The 19,793-nt window shown below is 37.2% G+C and overlaps 1 protein-coding gene across 1 annotated transcript in view; it reads right to left on the bottom strand.

Moving 5' to 3' along the window:
- Positions 1-3,571: 3,571 nt before the first annotated feature.
- Positions 3,572-19,793, bottom strand: part of LOC113511307 (oxysterol-binding protein-related protein 3-like) — a 60,200-nt gene continuing 43,978 nt past the window's right edge. Inside the window, 9 exon segments of the mRNA XM_052903622.1 lie at positions 3,572-9,796; positions 11,016-11,136; positions 12,144-12,266; positions 13,064-13,178; positions 14,340-14,466; positions 15,146-15,259; positions 15,916-16,086; positions 17,117-17,329; positions 18,383-18,657. Of these exon segments, the coding sequence (XP_052759582.1) occupies positions 11,034-11,136; positions 12,144-12,266; positions 13,064-13,178; positions 14,340-14,466; positions 15,146-15,259; positions 15,916-16,086; positions 17,117-17,329; positions 18,383-18,657 (1,241 nt within the window). The 3' untranslated portion in view covers positions 3,572-9,796; positions 11,016-11,033.

Raw genomic sequence — 19,793 nt, 5'->3', positions numbered from 1 at the left:
AACGCTTGTAAAAAATTATAAACACTTATTGACTGGTTTAACAATAATTTGTATATACTTACCCTATTTTTAAGATTCAAATATCAGGCTAAATAAATTTATAGAGATAGATTCTAACGTGATATCTGTAAAGGTGAAAAAAAAAACCATTATGTACAGGTCATAATATTTTAATATGTTACAGACCGGTAATTTAAAATATTTTAAAACATTAATATCATCTTCGCATACTGTAAAACCAAAATGAAAATGGATAAAAATTGAAAACTAAATAACATCCCAATAATACTATTATTATGCATAATTCACTTAAGTGTTTTATGTAACAAAATTAAAAAAAAAAAAATAAGTAACAATAAATGAGCGTATTTTACGTCTTTAGGGGTGATGAAAATATAAAAATAAATAACAGGTTAAACTAACGACTTGCGTAGACGAGCGACAATTCTTGTAGGTACTTTTTGTCCATTAAAATATTAAATTTCATCAAATAATCCAACTTTAAATATTTCTCTCTGGTAGGTAAGTTATCTTACAACTTTTTTAAACATTGATATATCAATTCGCGACTTCTATTTTATGAAAAAAAAAAAAAAAACTGTCTAAAGACTGTAACTCGTCTGTGCAGGTCCTAATGTTTTAAATACTCGAGTGACGAGTGACTAATTAAATAACCCATTATATTTCTGACAATTGTATGCCAGTTTAAAAATTTTAAATTTATTTTAAAACAAATACTTAAAAATAAGTAGTACATTGAATTATAATTTCGATTATATAAGTAATTACAATAATGCATTGTTAAATATTACTAATCTTTTTAAGCGTTAGTAAATAAAATTAAAACTTATGAATTCTATTGTCTATGGTTGTCCAAAGCTGTAGATAAAAATATGGCGCTTAGATTTTTTAAGGCTTCACAGAAAAGCGTGATAGCAGTAGTGGCCAGCTATAAAAAGTGTCTATTACGTACATATGTAAAAGTCAGTGTATAGGAAAAAAAAAATAAAAAAAAAAGTAATTTAACAGACTGCCTCAAGTATATCTGATATTTGCGGGTTCATTCCCATACAGAAACAATATTTGTATTCCTAGGAGCGTCTGTTTTTAATACGTCTAGACTGTAATTGCGTCCTTTTACATATTATATATGTTTAACGCAAGAAAATGTATTTGAATATACATACTTAATTAAGACAAACAACAAAAACAGGGTCTTATCTTCGCCCGCTGGATGATGCGTAGGCGGGCGAGGTAGGGGCCTCGGGGCGTACCCCATTACCCCGGCTTCTACCCCGGAGGCGACGACTTCCGGGTCGCTGGATTTGCAGCTGGCATACACTGTTGGTCTATGTATGCCGGCGTGGCCTAATTAAGAGTAGATAGAACAAGTTCTGTATAGTTTCGGAGTAGATGGCGCTGTACGATAAACTGTATATGTAGTATAATATATGAGTCCTATTACAATAAAAATATGATTCAAAATGCCATAACAACCATAACGATCTGGCGTATTAGCCATCTACGCTACTACATCAGTTTTAGGAGCTGAATTATTACAGAATTAATGCTTGTGTTGTAAAGGCAGGAACATTGACTATTTTAAAAAATTTAAAGCCAATATTATAGTATTCGAAATAAATATTTTATTCAACTGCAAATTCGTATTTTAAATAATAAAAAAAAAAAAGAAAAAAAAAGCTATAACAGCCAGCATTACATATTTTTTATTACTGTTTTATAGTATTAATTTTCTTTAATGAGTAAATTTGATCTGCATTAGTTAAGCATGAATTTTGCCATATACGGTTTGAAATTGAAATTAAGGGTGTTCCAAGAGTGTTCTTTTATATACAGGGCGTGCACAGTTATTAGGTAGTTATGGAGAATATTTAATTTTTGTCGTTTTTTGACCGCTGTTTCAACAGTGTTCAATTTGACTGGTAGAAGATTTCTTAAAAATAATGCAAATATTTCTATTTCCACCTGTACATGTAATATAGTTGTGACTATTACAATTAGACCAGTATGGCGGTTCAAGTAGTACGGTGACGTCATTTTTCGGTCATTTAGCGACTTGAAAATGACTAAAGAATGGCGTCTTTACAGTCGCAGACGTCACCGTGCAACGTGGAGGTCTACATTGTAAATCTTCCTATTTTAGGTGTGAAGGGAAAATATATTAAAATAATTAAGTACATAAAAATATTAGAGTAACAGATATACATAGGCACATGTTATTAGAAATTAATTGAATAATGACAAATAGACTATATTACTTTTTAATCCTAACCACCGTATGTAACCATTACGTTAAATTGTTAACCATAGACTCATTTTAAACGGAACTGTATTAAAATAATTACATCGTATTAATGAAGACAAGTTCATACAATAAACACATAGAGATTTTTGTATGATTGTAAATGAGTTGGGTGACATTAAAATTGTTTGCTTACTCTTAACGGAGTATTCTGACAGTGAAATCTAATATTTTTCCATTAAAAAACAAAAAAAAAAAGCTATCGACATATGTCAAAAATCTTTTTAAACCTCTCATATTAATACCACAGACAAAATAATGCTATAGTAATATTATTATTATTTTATACAACTTAGAATGGCAAACAAGCTGACGGCCCACCTGATGGAAAGTGGTAACCGTCGCCTATAGACACGAGCAGTACCATGGACATAACAGAGTATACTGTTTCGCCCATGATACCCCCGTGCGTTGCCATTCCTGAGGACTCAGGTGTTATTCCTCTGTACCCTGTAAATTCACGCCATATCCCACTCTTCAAACCGAAACACAGCCATGCAAACACAACAGCTTCACGGTTGAAACACGAATGGGACAGAGGTACACAAGCAATCGACTTTTGTACAAAGTCTCCTTCTGATAAATTAATTAGTACTAATACGCTGCGGTGAAAGAAGGTTATAATTAGTGTTTAAAACGTGATTAAAAGAATTAATTGTCTCTTTCTGAGCTATATAGAATCTGTCTTGTATAAATTTATATGGCCATGTGGTCCCGGCACAGAGTTGGCCATCCTTTCCTTTTCCGTAAGTGTCGTAGGAGGCGACTAAGGTAGGGCGAGGGATGTGCAACAATGCCCCTCTTAAAATATCTCTAAAACCTAAATGCGGTTGCTAATCTGTCTGCCAAGCGTGGCAACTACTGGCAAGACCCCCTGAGGGGGAGGCTAATTGTTCAGCAGTGGACAGTTAAAGCCTGATATAATTGATGAGTTCATAGTAAGCTGGTAGCTGTCTAGTTGGTGTCGGAAGCTTTTGACTGCATGACGTAACAGCATAATGAAGAAGAAAGACCTTAAAGGACTAAGTGACGTCAATTTGAGGTCATATATATGGAGGAAGGTTCTCAGGTGGCGACCATGTATAGACTAACGTAAGTTAAGACGAATTCTTACTAGATTTTCTGTATAAGACAAATGTAAATGGATTGGAAAAGCTCAGTGGATGGAGGTAGCTCTGGACCATTTTGGCATTCTAGGGGAGGCCTAGTATTAGACAATTAATAGCTGAAATGAATAAAATAACCACGTATTATATACAGTATAATTGATGAACTTGTCTTTCACATTTAAAAATAATTTGAAAACAATATTATTTTAAGTGTGTACGAAACTAGAAAATCTAACAAAATATGTAGTCATATGTAGTCAATCATTAGGACCTAACCTGTCAAATTGTTTGTTTTTTTTGTTAGATTTAATAGCCGATTGATACACGTTCACATTATTTTTTAATTACATTTTAAACTCATAAAAGTTAATATTTAATACATCAGTATAATTTCATTAATATAACATTTTACAACAATATTATTATTTTTATACACAAAACATTTTATTGTCATTTTTTTTAAAAGTGACAAGTGTTTAATATTCATAAAAAAGAATGTGACCCGACAAAATACTGAATAAAAAAAAAAAAAAACAACCTAAAACCCGTATGTTATAAGAGCAAACATGGCTGATTTAAAAATAAATCACATTGAACGTTTTTATTTTGAAAATGGAACATGTTATTTTTAATAACATAATTGTCGTCACTGGCTTCAAATTTTCAAAAAAGGAAAAGATATAACAACAAAGTAAGTAAGTATTGTGCTTGGGCACGTTGACTCTTATTTATTACTAAATAAGTAGATATTTTCTATAATATGAACGTAAAACGTAACAATTCTGTTATTGTTAATATATTGAATTTCATCGACATTATATATAACTTTAATTAAAGTTATCCTAATTGTAAAATATTTAATTTTGTTGACATAAAATTCAAACACCTCTCTGCCTATCCCGTAATATACTTGGCGCGAATATCTACATTTTGCAACATAAAAACGTCCAACAACATTTTTAAAACGAAACTAATCCTCTATATACAAATATCTAAACATATATCTATAATTTATCTAGCAACAACATCCATGTAGTTTATTATAGATAATTATCATTAGAAGCTTTCAAACTCGACCTAGAAGCAGAAGGCATAGAGTATATTATAAAATAAACTTTTTATAGATTTATAACCTTTAACCGTTTGTCTTTTACACATTTTCAATAAAAAAAAAAAAAAACATTGCTAGGTCTGTGCTCGAACTAATTCCTGATTAAATTAAGCCTTATATTAATGTCTTAAGGTTTGATTTCATTAGACGTTAAACGAATCGCATAATATGCATTTATATTCGGGCACTGGTATTATAAACTTAGTGTAAAGTTGTCATTTGCAAATTAAAACTATATAGTTTTTAATGGCGACTACTTATAGTAGTATTCAAATATTGGGTGCTCATAAAATATGTATTATTACTAATAATCACTGTAAATATACTGCTTTGTTACATCTAAGCTACAGAATAACTGATAGTAATAACAATAAAAAAAAAAAGAAAAGAAAAACAACTGGTCTGTACTTAATCGTTATTAATGAAAGCATTGACAGAACATTCACTGGTAGATTTATAAAAAAAAAAAAAAAAAAACACTTTAGGCCTGTGTCTTTTGCTCATCAAATGGGTTCGCGCATTTATTCAAATTTCGAATTGTACAGAATACAAAATGAAAACTAAAATAAAACAATAACGGACACGCACACTTACACAATTTCCACACATGCACAGCACCATTGGGAAGTAAATAAAGGTGATTATAAGACGAGATAATTTAATTAATTGTACATAATGTAGATAGAGGTAGTGACGTGAAATACATTATACCAAGCCAAACAACGACCAAGGTTATATCCCTTACTTATACGAATTTACCAAGTACAGCACGTTTATTTGTCAATCCACCTCTCTCTACAATTTTCTATAAACTCTTGCATTACTATTTCATATATTTAATGACCTGCACCACCATATTGTAATATATTTTAATAAATATTGTGCAATATTAATTAATTATGTGCCAACTATATTCCGATTGACTTTCCAATATTTAATTGACAAGAGAATATGTATTTATTAAATCAACATTTTAAAAAGCAACAGAACTTTAAATTTTTTTTTTAATATGTCATTTCTATAAATTGTTAAATTTATAAGCACATTGGCATATTTGAAATTATTTTTAGGAGCTGGTTTTGTATTAGAAGCGCTCAGAGATACACATCTTGTGGTGATGGTTCCACAAAATTAGACTTAAAAAAAAAAAAAAATTGAATTCTGGGGTGGGCAAGTTCCACCCGCCACTTTCCCTTTAAATGTACCTATATAAGCGGCACATTTATGACGTTACAGATGTATATAATTGTACTTTATTTCATCATCAAAACGATGTTTCAATTGTGAAAAAGCTCTGCAATACGCCTCGTCTCATTAGACATTTGGATCAGCCCCAAATTTGAATATTAAATTTAGCAAACACATTTATTCTGTAATTTAGTAGGCTAATCCTTCAAGAAGCAGAGTCATATGATTCTTTTTTCAAAACGTTAAATCAAGAAGTCATACGACTATATATTATTTAAAATACAACACAAGTATTTTAAATAATATTGTAAAATCGATATAATAAAGTTCCATGTAGAAGTCACAACGCAAACAGTGAAGTCAAGAAATATTACGTCAAAACCAAATTTTCATAGACTACCCGTTCCCTTTTTCAATATTTGTCTATGACACCTATCAATCTATAACTGGCAAGAAAAGAAAATTATATTATAAGGCAATTTCAACAAAAAAAAAATAAAGATCTAACATTATCCTTTCATTAATGGAAACATTTCACAGCCACAATACTCTAAAACCTTATAATTTATACTTTTTTTTTTTAATAAAACGAAAAAAAAAATTAGATAACACTTAAGCCGTATCCATAGCAACAAGATCGAAAAGCATATTGCTTAACCAATCATTGGGGACAAAGCTGTAACACGATTCTCTAAAAATGTAATACGCGCGTAATGCCTCTAGTATTAGCAGGCGTTCATAGGCTACGGTACGGCCACCTCAGTGGTATAAAAAAAAAGGTCAAGGTAGGGAGGGGGCGATTGTCTATGGGATTAATGGGACTATTGCTAGCCATAAGCATGTACTCTATCAGATGGACGACAGTGTGGTGTCCCTTGGAAACCATCGTGGTTAATTCTTGGTGAAGCTGTCATGATGTGTCGAAAGATCAGACTTCATTTCATCTGTCATTTCTCACTGGTGTCCCGCCAGAGTCTACTGACAGCGTAGGCGGGGTTACCATTCTATTATTATTAATTAAAAAAAAAAATGAAATATTGCTAAGCAATAAAAACTTAACTGTCTAGGGATGGGCAGCAGCGTCCCTCTTAAAATATCACCAAGCCCAACTATGGTTGTCAACCCACCTGCCAAGCGTAGCAACTACTGGCAAAACTTCCCAGGGAGGGGGGGGGGGGAGCCTATGCTTAGCAACGGACAGTTAAAAGTTGGTACGATGATGAACAACTTATCAATTACAATAGTCTATGACAACCGAGCCACAGTTAGGCCACGCCCTTTAGTCCTCAACGGTTGGCTAGACAGTATGTTAGATTTTGTAGCTGCGCATACGCATTCACTTATTACTAGGTCAATTTTAAAATTGTATGCACTACGCAACGATGTAATTGAACTGAAATTATGGAATTGCCAAAATATTCCAATATATACCTATATATTTTTTTATTTACTATCACAATGTATAGAGTACCAACATTTAATTTTTTTTTTAATGCGAATGAAGGCAAACGAGTATGTGAGGAGAGTTAGTAATAACCAATGACGGTTTATGATGTCATATTGTCGTTTCGGACATGACTATGTATGTTAACTCGCGAAGAACTCATTTTACTATATTGGGCAATATGCCCGGCTTGTAATCCTCTAAATAGGACTTTAGTATGAAATATAATTTTTTTTTTTTATGAATGTCACAGATAAAGGTAACATTTTTGGATGTACGTACGTCCTGCTTTTTGGCGTAACGTGTAGTCTGGACAGCTTTATAGTTTTATAAATGAAATATCGCTCTTGTTTTAATTGTGAGAGTGCAACAAGCTAAATAATGATAATACCCCTTATTTATAAAAACGTCAAATCTCTCTCCACTTTAGCTATTGAGAAGTTCTGTCTCTTTCTTTGGTGTTGAATTCCTAATTTGATAGAAAGTGACAGAATTGTATAATACTTAAAATATTGTTTGTAGGTTTAAGATTTATAAATAAGGGGGTACACAGATATACATACAGTCGTTATGGACTATATATTATAGTATATATACACATATATAATGAATATGGCGATAAAAAATGATTAAAAATTGGCAAATATAATTTTTTTTCGTTTTTTTTTTGGAATTTTGTTTTAAGATATTTAAGACATGATCGTGACTTTGTCCGCATGACTGGGGCATATTATTTGAATAGAATGAAACAGCATTTTATGTCCTTCTTTACTATGCAAAATGGCTACTATTTGTATGGAAAACTTTATGATGAGCGGCTCGTTGAAGCGACGAGTAATAAACAAACTCACTTTTACATTTATAATATTAGTAAGGATGAGAAATACGGATGGATTTTTTTAATTAATTTTATACTTTGTAGGATGCAATAACGACCTTATTTCGTTCGCCGTAAGGTAGTATATCCATGCTGGTACTCTCACAGTTCCAAATATCATTCACGCTATGTTAATCCAGCTTGTAATAAGTGCGAGAGAGAGCTAAGATAAGGCATTTTAAGTGTCAATGACGTAAAATCATAATTAACCTATATGTATTTTATTTTTTATATAACGAACGTGTCAAGCCAGCATACGACCAGCCAGATGCGTTGCATTGCCAACTCCTATGTGTTGTGACAAGTATAATTTGGTAACTTTGTGTTGACTGTCCTTTTAAATACTAGATACAGTGATTTGTCCATACATTTTAGTATTTCGTACATACTTATACAGTATGACTCCTCATATACAGGTTGATATCGAAATGCATCCTTTTGAAGGACGTTCGACTTGTGAAAGTGATTTTTTTGCCAAAAAAAACATAGATTAAAAATAAAAGTTGAGTCTCCCATGCCAAGATGGCGCGTCTAGCTATATATATATATATATATATATATATATATATATTTATTATCATATGTCATTACCTAAAAAGTATATTAAGCATATATGCATAAAATTGCCAAGTAAAATTAATTTAACAATTATAGCACAAGACAATAAGGTTGAAATTTGTTTACTTTGAAAGCAACAAATAATTGCCATAATATACATCCGTACAATGTCGTATAAAAGGAATAATGCGATAATTACTACGACGGTAACAAATTATATTATAAATTTTAATTAAACTGGTAAAACTCTCAAATCCCCACACTTACTATACGGAATCCATATTAATAAGGTAAATGTACCAATTAACCAACCACAAATGTAGTATTGTAAATTGTACTTGTAAAATTAAAAATAATTTTAAATTATACAAAAGCGACAGTCTATATCTGCAGCAACAGCTGTTAAATATAGCTGTAAATTAATATATATATAATTATTATTATTTTAATTAATGTATTTATGAAAAAAAAATGTATACCAATCAGTAAATAAGGTGATTATTACTAAGGTAAGTAGTTGGTAAAATTTAACATAACAGCTTTTTTAAGTTATCAACGTTATATATTATTTTATAGTTAAAAAAAAATCAGTAAATTCAAGCTGCTATTACTATAATTGCCTTTTGGTTACATTGGTATTGACACTTTAATAAAAATGTCAAACGTCAAATGTCAAATGTCAATGTCTTTATCTGTGTTCCTGGGGAAACACAACTTAGGTCTTTTTATGTTGACAGTTAAGTAATTTCGGGGTAAGCGCGGATAATCTTACATTTTATAACCACTTACCGTAAGGTGAGGCAAGTCCAAGTGCAAATTAAAATATGTATTCCCAGAGAATCATTAACATGTATGGATAACAATCCAAGTTTACACTATTTCATAATTTAAACACTTTTTTTTTAATAAAAATATTATAAATAAATTAATAAATAATAATAATAAAAAAAAAGATGTCAAACGACAACATAATTGATTCACAAATAAACATGATATTAATATAAAAGTGTACAAGGTTGTGGTGAATTGGTACACGCACCCTATTGTATATACGGGTATATGTCCCGTCCAACGAACAGTACAATGTGGTAGTAGTTATTTATAATAAAGGCTACTGTGTAAAGCTCTAGAAGCGGGAAGCGACGAGACACAACCTCTAGCACAGCACCTCGCTCGGCGGTACACGCTGGAAAGAAAAACATTATGAAAAAATATTTATTAAGAAGATTTCTCTTTATTGTCAATCCAAATATAAGTTTAATAATATTTTTTATACAACTTAGAATGACAAACAAGCTGACGGCCCACCTGATGGAAAGTGGTAACCGTCGCCTATAGACACCCCATAAAACAGTGATGTCTAACTTTATTCCAATAAACTTGTTTACAAGCTCTTTTAAATCGTATTTGTATTTCTGATCCTGCTAGGTTCGGATTGTTGTTATCTACTGAGAAGAACTTGCAAGAAACTTGAGAGTTACTTCCTTTCAATTTACTTATGTACAAGATAATAATAGTATGGAACTATAAGAAACTCAAAAGAGGTTACTCTTTCAAATGTATGTTAACATTAACTATAATTATTTTAATATTTAAAATAACATGATTTCTATACATTTTTCATTTTTTTATTATACAACTTAGAATGGCAAACAAGCTGATGGCCCACCTGATGGAAAGTGGTAACCGTCGCCTATAGACATGAGCAGTACCATGGACATAACAGAGTATACTGTTTCGCCCATGATACCCCCCATGCGTTGCCATCCCTGAGGACTCACTTGTTATTCCTCTGTACCCTGTAAATTCACTGCCATATTCCACCCTTCAAACCGAAACACAGCCATGCAAACACAACTGCTTGACGGTTGAAACACGAATGGGACGGAGGTGGCCAAGCAAACGACTTTTGTACAAAGTCTCCCAAAAGTCTGTTAAAGATGTATACATATATATACATCACAATATTATTATTTAGTTATATTATATCTTAGCCAAATAAAAATTATGTATTAACAATCCGAAGGCTACCTAATAGAAAGTGGTAACCATCTATAAACATAATAATAATGTTATAAGAATGTAGGCCAGCTACGTACGCTGGGGGATGTGCTAATATACCGGCGCGTCCCCCGAGTGGTAGGGTGAGCACGCCATCCATCCTATCTTGAGAGAGGAGACCTGCTCTTACCATCAGGGGGCGGGTCGCTGCCGTCGGAGGTGTGATGAGTGCGAAAGCGAACCCATGTCTCCGACATATGGCACCTCGAGGGTATATCGTCTGGTTTTTGGTGGGTACACCCCCACCTTATGGGGGGATTCCCACAGTACCCATTCACCTCCCACAAGGTGTATGGGTCTGCATAAAGCATTTTCCAGACGTAAAAAAAAGGCCAGCTACGTACGTGTATGAGCAGACGCGGTCACCATATCCTGGGCGCGGTGTTGTCTTTGAAGCCCGCCTCTCGCGCCTTCCAGTACTCGCCGTTGAATATCCACATCTCCTCGCCGTTCTCCACCACTTTGCTGCATTACATACAATATGTATGAGTGGATGAAGGAGTAAGTTTTTTTTTATTGGTGAAAATGTCATGGTAACTCCGCCTACGCTCAGTGGCGTAACTATACCATTTGGGGCCTGTGGCAAATTCTTTTGATGGGGCCCTATCAGTTAAAAAAAAATACTTTTCAAGTAAAATAAGATACTCAGGTACAATGCATAAACAAAAAATTCTGAGCTCGCGGCCTCTTGAGCCAGGGCCCTTTTGGGTCGGGGGCCCGTGGCGTTTTGCCAGCCCTGCCACCCTATTGTTACGCCACTGCCTGCGCTATCGGTATACACTGGCGAGGTACCAGTGAGCGGTGATAGGTGAGAATGAAAAGGCAGGGCAGTTAGCCCATTGTGACGAATTCAATGATAAATTGGTCACAATAGTTTTCAGGGGGAACAGCGTGGAGGTGCGAAGGGAATAGCGAGGGTGGTGTGCGGCGGTAGTGAGGGCGGTGAGGGTGGTGTGAGGTGGTAGCGAGGGTGGTGTGTGGCGGCAGTGTGGGCGGTGAGGGTGGTGTGTGGCGGTAGTGTGGACGGTAAGGGTGGTGTGTGGCGGTAGTGTGGACGGTAAGGGTGGTGTGTGGCGGTAGCGAGGGTGGTGTGTGGTGGTAGTGTGGGCGGTAAGAGTGGTGTGCGGCGGTAGCAAGGGCGGTGGGGGTGGTGTGCGGCGGTAGCGAGGGTAGTGTGCGGCGGTAGTGAGGGCGGTGAGGGTGGTGTGTGGCGGTAGCGAGGGTGGTGTGTGGCGGTAGTGTGGGCGGTAAGGGTGGTGTGCGGCGGTAGCGAGGGCGGTGGGGGTGGTGTGCGGCGGTAGCGAGGGTAGTGTGTGGCGGCAGTGTGGGCGGTGAGGGTTGTGTGCGGCGGTAGCGAGGGCGGTGAGGGCGGTGTGTGGTGGTAGCGAGGGTGGTGTGCGGCGGTAGCGAGGGCGGTGAGGGTGGTGTGCGGCGGTAGCGAGGGCGGTGAGGCGGTGTGCGGCGGCACGTACCGGAACCAGGCGGGCGTGTGGTCGGGCGAGTCGCGGCGGCGCTCGCGCTGCGCCTGCTCGAGCTGCAGCTTGTAGCGCTCCGCCGCCTCCACGTCGCCCTCCTCCAGCGCGCGCTGGTCCGGCCTGCCGCATGCACAGTACACACATATACACAATCATACCACTTTCTTATTCATAAAAATGTAAAACCAGGAGTCGGGATCCTAGTTTAAGAATTTTACGCACAAACAAGTCTGTTTAAAACAAAATTTTAATATGTTATTTGCGATATTGTGAATGCAGGCATTTTAAAAGAATTACAAATAGGGAATAGTGGGAAATATATAGCAATATCTATATATTTGAGATATAGTATCTAAATACTAGTCCAATAACGAATATGTTAAAAGTTCTCCAAAAAATAATAGTTGATCAATTATTTTATAGCATTTTATATGTGATTCTTTAGATTGATATAACTCTTTTTATTTATGAACCGATTGAAACAAAACAAACACTGAATGTTAAGCGGAGCCAACCGCAACGCATTAATGAAAACCGCATTCAAATTGGTTAAGCCGTTTCTGAACGTGCACAAATGTATAGACAAACAGACAATTTTTTTAAAAATCATTGTTTTGGGTTCTATTGCGTTTATAAAGGCCCCCCTATAATAGTTTTTCTTATATATTTTCCTAGTACAGACAGAGACCAGTTACGATTTTATTATATGTATTGATTGATTTATTTATTTAAAATTTAATGTAGACACTTTGTATATTTGGCGGACTTAACACCGGACGGTGTTCTCTACCAGTCAACCATTGGGCAAACAGAGACATACGTAGGCTCTTTTTTTAATACTTAAGTAAAGAAATAGAAATGACGGATGCCCAGTGTCTAGATCCGTGTCCATTGTCCTCCAATGTGGATGTACTGACCTGAGCCTGGTGTCAGTGTGAGGCAGAATGTCCCGCATGCCGGGCTCCATCTCGTTCAGCTCCATCGCGAACCTGGTGAAGCCGTAGTACAGCTCGTGGTCGGGGGGCATTGGACCTGGTCGACGGATCATAACTCATATATTTGTATTGCTTAAGAATTAAATTCCTTTAACAGATCATCGTACTTTAAAATCTGGAACTATAAAAATAGAAATAAGAAAAATGATAAAAACAAATATTATATCACTATACAGTATAAAACAAAGTCGCTGTCGCTGTCTGTGCGTCCCTATGTATGCTTAAATCTTTAAAACTACGCAACGGATTTTGAAGCGGTTCTTTTTAATAGATAGAGTGATTCAAGAGGAAGGTTTATATGTATAATACATGCATATTATTGTAGAGAAACACTGATAGGTAGCAGTGTCCCTCTTAAAATATCATCAAAAGCCAAACTGCGGATGCCAACCCGCCTGCCAAGCGTGGCAACTACTGGCAAATCTCTCCTTATGGGGGAGGTTATGTTCAGCAGTGGACAGTTAACGGCTCATACAAAAATATAAAATATATTAAAAATACTAAATTGACAGATCGGGTGCTTTTATATATATATATATATATATATATATATATATATATATATATATATATATATATATATATATATATATATGTAAACATTATCCGTCCACTGCTGGACATAGGCCTCCCCAATTATACTTTAATGCACAGTAAAATTCTGTGTACATTTGGCACACACACACACACACACACATATATATATATATATATATATATATATATATATATATATATATATATATATATATATATATATATAATTGTTGTAATGGTGATTGTTAGTAATTGGGATATTATAGTCTCATTGCTAGCACCCTATCAGGTTGATCTCCATACGGTTCCCCCTTGAAATTATCTTGGTAAATTCTGGCGACATTCGTCACGATGATCGAATTGGCATTTTCATTCTCACCTATCATTCTTCACTGGTGTTCTACCAGCGTATTTTTTTTTACAGAAAATTACAATGGTCTGTAAAACTTGTGGGAGACTGGACCCTAAACTAGATCAGAGATCTGTCTCAGGAATCCAGGCCCCCAACTCGGACACCATGTACAGCTTGCATTAAGGCTATACTGTATACCGTTAGTTTCCAGGGGGAACCGCGTGGAGGTGGAGCCGAGAGGGTGTATTGGTAGCAATGGGGCTATCGGAGGTCATTGCTACCAATATACCCCTTGTGTGTGGCGGTCACCTGGGCGCCAGATGCAGCGGTCGGCGGCGTAGAGCGCGTCGGACCAGCGGCCGTGCAGGCGCAGCGCCGCGCCGCCGCCCGCCACGCCGCCGCGCACCTCGTGCCGGCTGCCCGACCACGCGCTCGCCTGCCACACGCCACACGCCACACGCGGTACAGCCTTCACGCTAACACTCTAACACTAGCACTAACACTATTTGGGTCACTGCGACCCACTTCTTTTTTTTTTTCACAACACAGGGGGCAAACGAGCATGCGGCTCACCTGATGGTAAGTGACTACCGCCGCCCACAGCCAGAAGGCGACGAAATTGGCACGCTCCAGGTTCCTATAGAACTTCCGTGATCACCATAAAGAGACACAGCAACGTCTTCCACCGTAATGGCAATGGCGTTCATCGGCGTTACGGCATTGCAGGTGTACTGCCGGCCTTTTAAAAAGGAATATGCTCTTTTCTTGAAGCTTATGTTGTTGTATTGGTTCGGAAATACTGCTGCTGGATGTTGATTCCAAAGAATGGTTGTGCGTGGAAGAAAGTGCCTTGAAAAACGCACGGTGGAAAACCACCACTCGTCCAGATGATTGGGATGAAACTTTAGTTTGTGGCGAAACACTTGGTGAAAACATATCTCCATACTTCATCTTTTCTTTTATATTTGAAAAAAAAAATGTAAATAATCAGATTGTATAAACTTATTTATTAATTTACGTGTGTCATAAATGGCTCAAATAAAAAGTTTATCTATCTATCTATCTATCTATCTAACTAAAATGTGTGTGAAGTAGTATTGAACTATTATATATACCTTGATAAAGTTAAGTTTGCACGTGATGTCGGTCCCGTGGCATACGATGTGCATGTCGCCGTACTGGTCCACCCACCGCTGCCCGCCGAACAAGTTGTGTACGCATGTTGTTACCTGGTTCACAAGTTTTTATTTATTTTATGCGACCCTGAATGACCCACCTAATAAAATGTGGCAACCCTTATTTAACTTATTTATTGCTGGTAAATAAATTTTAATTTTTAAAATATATAACATCGATTTGGAAGTTTTTTGATTTTGAGCGTATCACTGGTACGCACCTCTTTATAATTCTGTCAATCATGTATGTGTATATGTTTAGTTTTGTACAAGTAGTTGCACACAACCATTTTGCATATTTTGTTTTACAGTAATAGGTGGCCAACGTCGTTGGTGACACTAAAATTATTGATATTTAGATATATATGTATATATATTGTTATTGTGTTTACTGTTTGTTGACCTAAATAAAGAAAAAAAAAAACGCGCTTTAGACATCAGTGTTAAAGTTATTTAATAGTCCTACAGATAAATTTTTGTATAAAATAAAATAAAAAATAAAAATAAAAGTTATTTAAATAAATAAATTACTAGAAGCAAAATACATCTATTTTAACATTATAATTTTTTTTATACTACGACGGTGGCAAATAAGCATACAGCCCGTCTGATGGTAAACGGTTACTGTAGCCTATGGGCGCCTGTAATTCAAGGGGTGACAGATGTGAGCAGAAAAAAAAGATAAATTTTGCCACATAATATGCTCGTACTTTATTCCAGCTGTAGTGGTCGCCGGTGGTGGTGAGCCGGACGTGCACGCGGCCGGTGGGCTGAAACTCCATGGACTTGCCCCAGAACTTGGTCTTGATGCGCGCCTCCTGCCAGAACGTCCAGCGGGACGACTCCGCGTGGCACGCCGATATCGGCGGGTGGTGCGATACCTGGTGGATTTGTTGAAGCGAGTCATTAGTGCGACAAATCACATTTCTGTCGATCTATTGCTAGTAATATACGCAGTGAAAACGAACTTATTGATCATACATAAATCTAAGAATCTTTTTTTTTTTTATACCACTGAGGTGGCAAACAAGCATACGGCCCACCTGATGGTAAGCGGTTACCGTAGCCTATGAACGCCTGCAATACCAGAGGTATTACGCGCGCGTTGCCGTCCCTGAAGAAACCTCTTTACCCCCCTTTTGAAGAGCCCCATGCTGTAGTCTCTTGGGAAAACGTCGGCAGGGAGCTCATTCCATAACCTGAGTGTTCGTGGGAGAAAGCATCTCTGAAATCGCGTTGTACGCGACCATTTAGGCTGTAAGGTATGAGGAATCTATAGAATAAAGATTTAAAATATCAGCCCTTTCTTGTCTTTTGGGTCAAAATATTCACATTGATTTATCATTAGCTGACTCATTGTGACGAACTCACTGTGAATTAGCTACGATCGTTTTGAGATTGATCTGAGTGAGGCCGTATTATCAGCAATAATGCTGCTAGTTACTAGGAATTTCCAATATTTGGAGAAGCTTTTTTCAAAATGGATAACAGTGACGGTTAGACCGCCGTGTTAACGGTATACATTGGTGGGGCACCATTGAGGAATGATACGTGGAGATATCAGGTTAATTGGCGAATTAAGAATAAATCAAAGAAAACTTCATGGACATCGATCTGACAGGGAATATTGGTTTGTTTTTTTTTAATCCTTTTCTTTTGTATTGGAAAGGTATTTTTATGTATGACAATGTAATGGTAACCCCACCCGCGCTATCGGTTTACATCGGCGGGGCACCAGTGAGGGATGATAGGTGAGGATGAAGTAGGTCAGTTAGCCCATCGTGACGAATTCAACAAGAATTGTTCAAGATGGTTTCCAGGGGGAATCACGTGGAGGTCGACCTAATGGGGCTGTCCAACTCTATTGCTAGCAGTCCCTTTCCCCCCAGGGGGTGGGAGGTGGGTCGGTACCTGCTCGGCGACGAAGCGGAAGCCGCGGTCGGCGCGCACGCACTCGTAGGTCTCGGCCAGCAGCGGGTTGAAGGGCTTGGAGGCGGCGCGGTGCGCGGCCGACGCGTACGCGCTCACAGCGAACGCGGCCACCAGCGCCGCACGCTCGGCCGCCGCCGCGCTCGCCGCCGCCGCGTCCAGCAGCGCCGAGTACTCCAGCTCCTCGCACAGCTTCTGCACCCGCACACACACCTCGTCCGGACACACTTCTACACGAACCGTCTTACTCGCTATCAATGCCACTCTACAGGTATAGGAATTTTTAAAATCGGTCGTGTAGTTTTTATATATATCTGTTTACAAACTGTCAAATCTTTCCTCGTCCCTTCCTGTTCCATGAATGTTACAATGGGATCTTATTGGTCGAGAGATGGGCATCGGCGTACCTTTTGAAACATCACTAAAACTACAATTCCTAAAACACCTTTAAAGGCCGGCAGCACACCTGCAATGCCGCTGGTGTTGTGGGTGATCATGGGCGGCGGTAGTCACTTACCATCAGGTGAGCCGCATGCTCGTTTGCCCTCTGTGTTGTAAAAAAAAAAAAAACCTGCCGTGTCAACTATTGGCAAAACCGCCCCTTATGGGGCAAACTTTTGTCCAACAGACTAACTTTTTATTTATTTATCTTTTATTGACCGCATTTAAAAAATAAGTTAAAATTGTTAAATGATAGGTAACAAGTCAATTTCAAAAAGAGAGAAAGAGAGAGAGGGAGGTAGAGAGAGAGACAGAAAAGTGTTCAAAAAACGACTCTACATTATACCTTTTTTATTTTTGATTATGAAATTGTTTAAAATATTGTACACTTTGGTTATGTATTGTTTTTATTGTATAAAAAATCTAGCACAACTAGAAGGAGAGTTTGTACAAGAATTATCAGTCAGTAGTATTTTTGCCACATTCTTCATGCTGTAAAGCAACTGTGCTTACAAAGCAGTATTTTGGTTTGAAAAGTGAGATATTGCAGTAAGATGATGGGGTACAGAGAAGTGATAAATTATGAAGAGGTATTCTTCATATTTTCACACATCACAGGTGATTCTTTGATGTCCATGGTGCTATTTATATCCATAGATTACTAATTTCTACAATCTGGGCCGCTAACTTGTTTGTTCTTCTAAGTATCATAAAGAGATTCTTTATTGAACACACTTGATTGGAGTGGTTGTAAAGTAAATACTAGATGTATTTTAATAGAGAATAGAGCTAGGTGGAGGGCGAGACCTGCAGCATATTAAGCGGCTCGTTGATGGTGACAGGCATGGAGATCTGGCTGAGGTCCTTGCCGATGTTCTTGTAGAGCAGGTTCCAGAGGCTGGGCCCGCCGGGCGTGGGTCTCGGGCTAGGGAGTCGCGTACGCCGTATCCACTGCTCGCCGCCGGCTGCCGTCGGTCCGGTTCCGGCCGCCGCCGGTCCGGTGCCGGCCGCCGCCGGTCCGGTGCCGTCCGCCGCCGGTCCGTTCTGGTCCAGCCGCAGGGTCACCTGTTCCGCTGATAGCACTGCAATACAAGTATATTTAATTACTGTACGCCCATGAATATACAAGCTCGTGATTGTTACTTCAGCTGTATGCTGAAGTAATGCTGAAGTACCACTTATCTGTGAGAGTATACGCCTCTAATTGATATATACGTCTAGCCTTAAGCTTACTTATAGCATTACCTAGTCTGTTTAATTATTGTAAACATATTGTTGGTGCATCTTTATAAATAAATAAACCATCATGCGACATTTAAACACAGTGCTTCATTTTTCGATAAGTCCAATTTATATATATATATATATATATATATATATATATATATATATATATATATATATATATAAAACTCATACAAATCGGTAGAGCAGGTTTCATAGGAGTTTGACCGTAAACACTGTGACACGCGATTTTTTTTTATACAACTTAGTGTGGCAAACAAGCTGACGGCCCACCTGATGGAAAGTGGTAACCATCGCCTATAGACATGAGCAGTACCATGGACATAACAAAGTATACTGTTACTGTCACCCATGATACCCCCATGCGTTGCCATTCCTGAGGACTCAGGTGTTATTCCTCTGTACCCAGTAAATTCACGCCATATCCCACGATTCAAACCGAAACACAGCCATGCAAACACAGCTGCTTCACGGTTGAAACACGAATGGGACAGAGGTACCGAAGCAATCGACTTTTGTACAAAAGTATAAGATTATACTGACCTCGATTTTATTATGAAATACAATTCTAACCACATCCCCCGCCTTGAATTAGTAAAGTTCTAAATCCTGCTGCCTTTAAACACTGACATTATTACAAACAGACTTAAAATTAGATCACGTTTTTACCAAACAAAGGACTCCATTTTGAAATGACTTTCCATAAAATTATATTATTAATTAAAAAAAAAAAATATTGTTCAATGAAAGTATGTTACGAAACTTCATGAGTATAGAAGTATAATGTAGTTTTGATTCAACAAAAAAAAAAAATTAAATTGGATAGACGCAAATACTGTCTGGGACGGGCAACACCGTCCCTCTCAAAATATCACCAATAGCCTAGTTTTGGTTCTCAACCCGCTTGTCAAGTATGGCAACTACTGGCAAGCCCCTCCCCCCTTATAGGATAGGCTACGTTTAGCAGTGGACA

This window comes from Galleria mellonella, unplaced genomic scaffold (assembly GCF_026898425.1).
Source record: "Galleria mellonella isolate WM207_F2 unplaced genomic scaffold, CSIRO_AGI_GalMel_v1 utg1053, whole genome shotgun sequence".
Lineage (NCBI taxonomy): Eukaryota > Metazoa > Arthropoda > Insecta > Lepidoptera > Pyralidae > Galleria > Galleria mellonella.
This window is presented reverse-complemented; position numbering and strand designations above follow the sequence as displayed.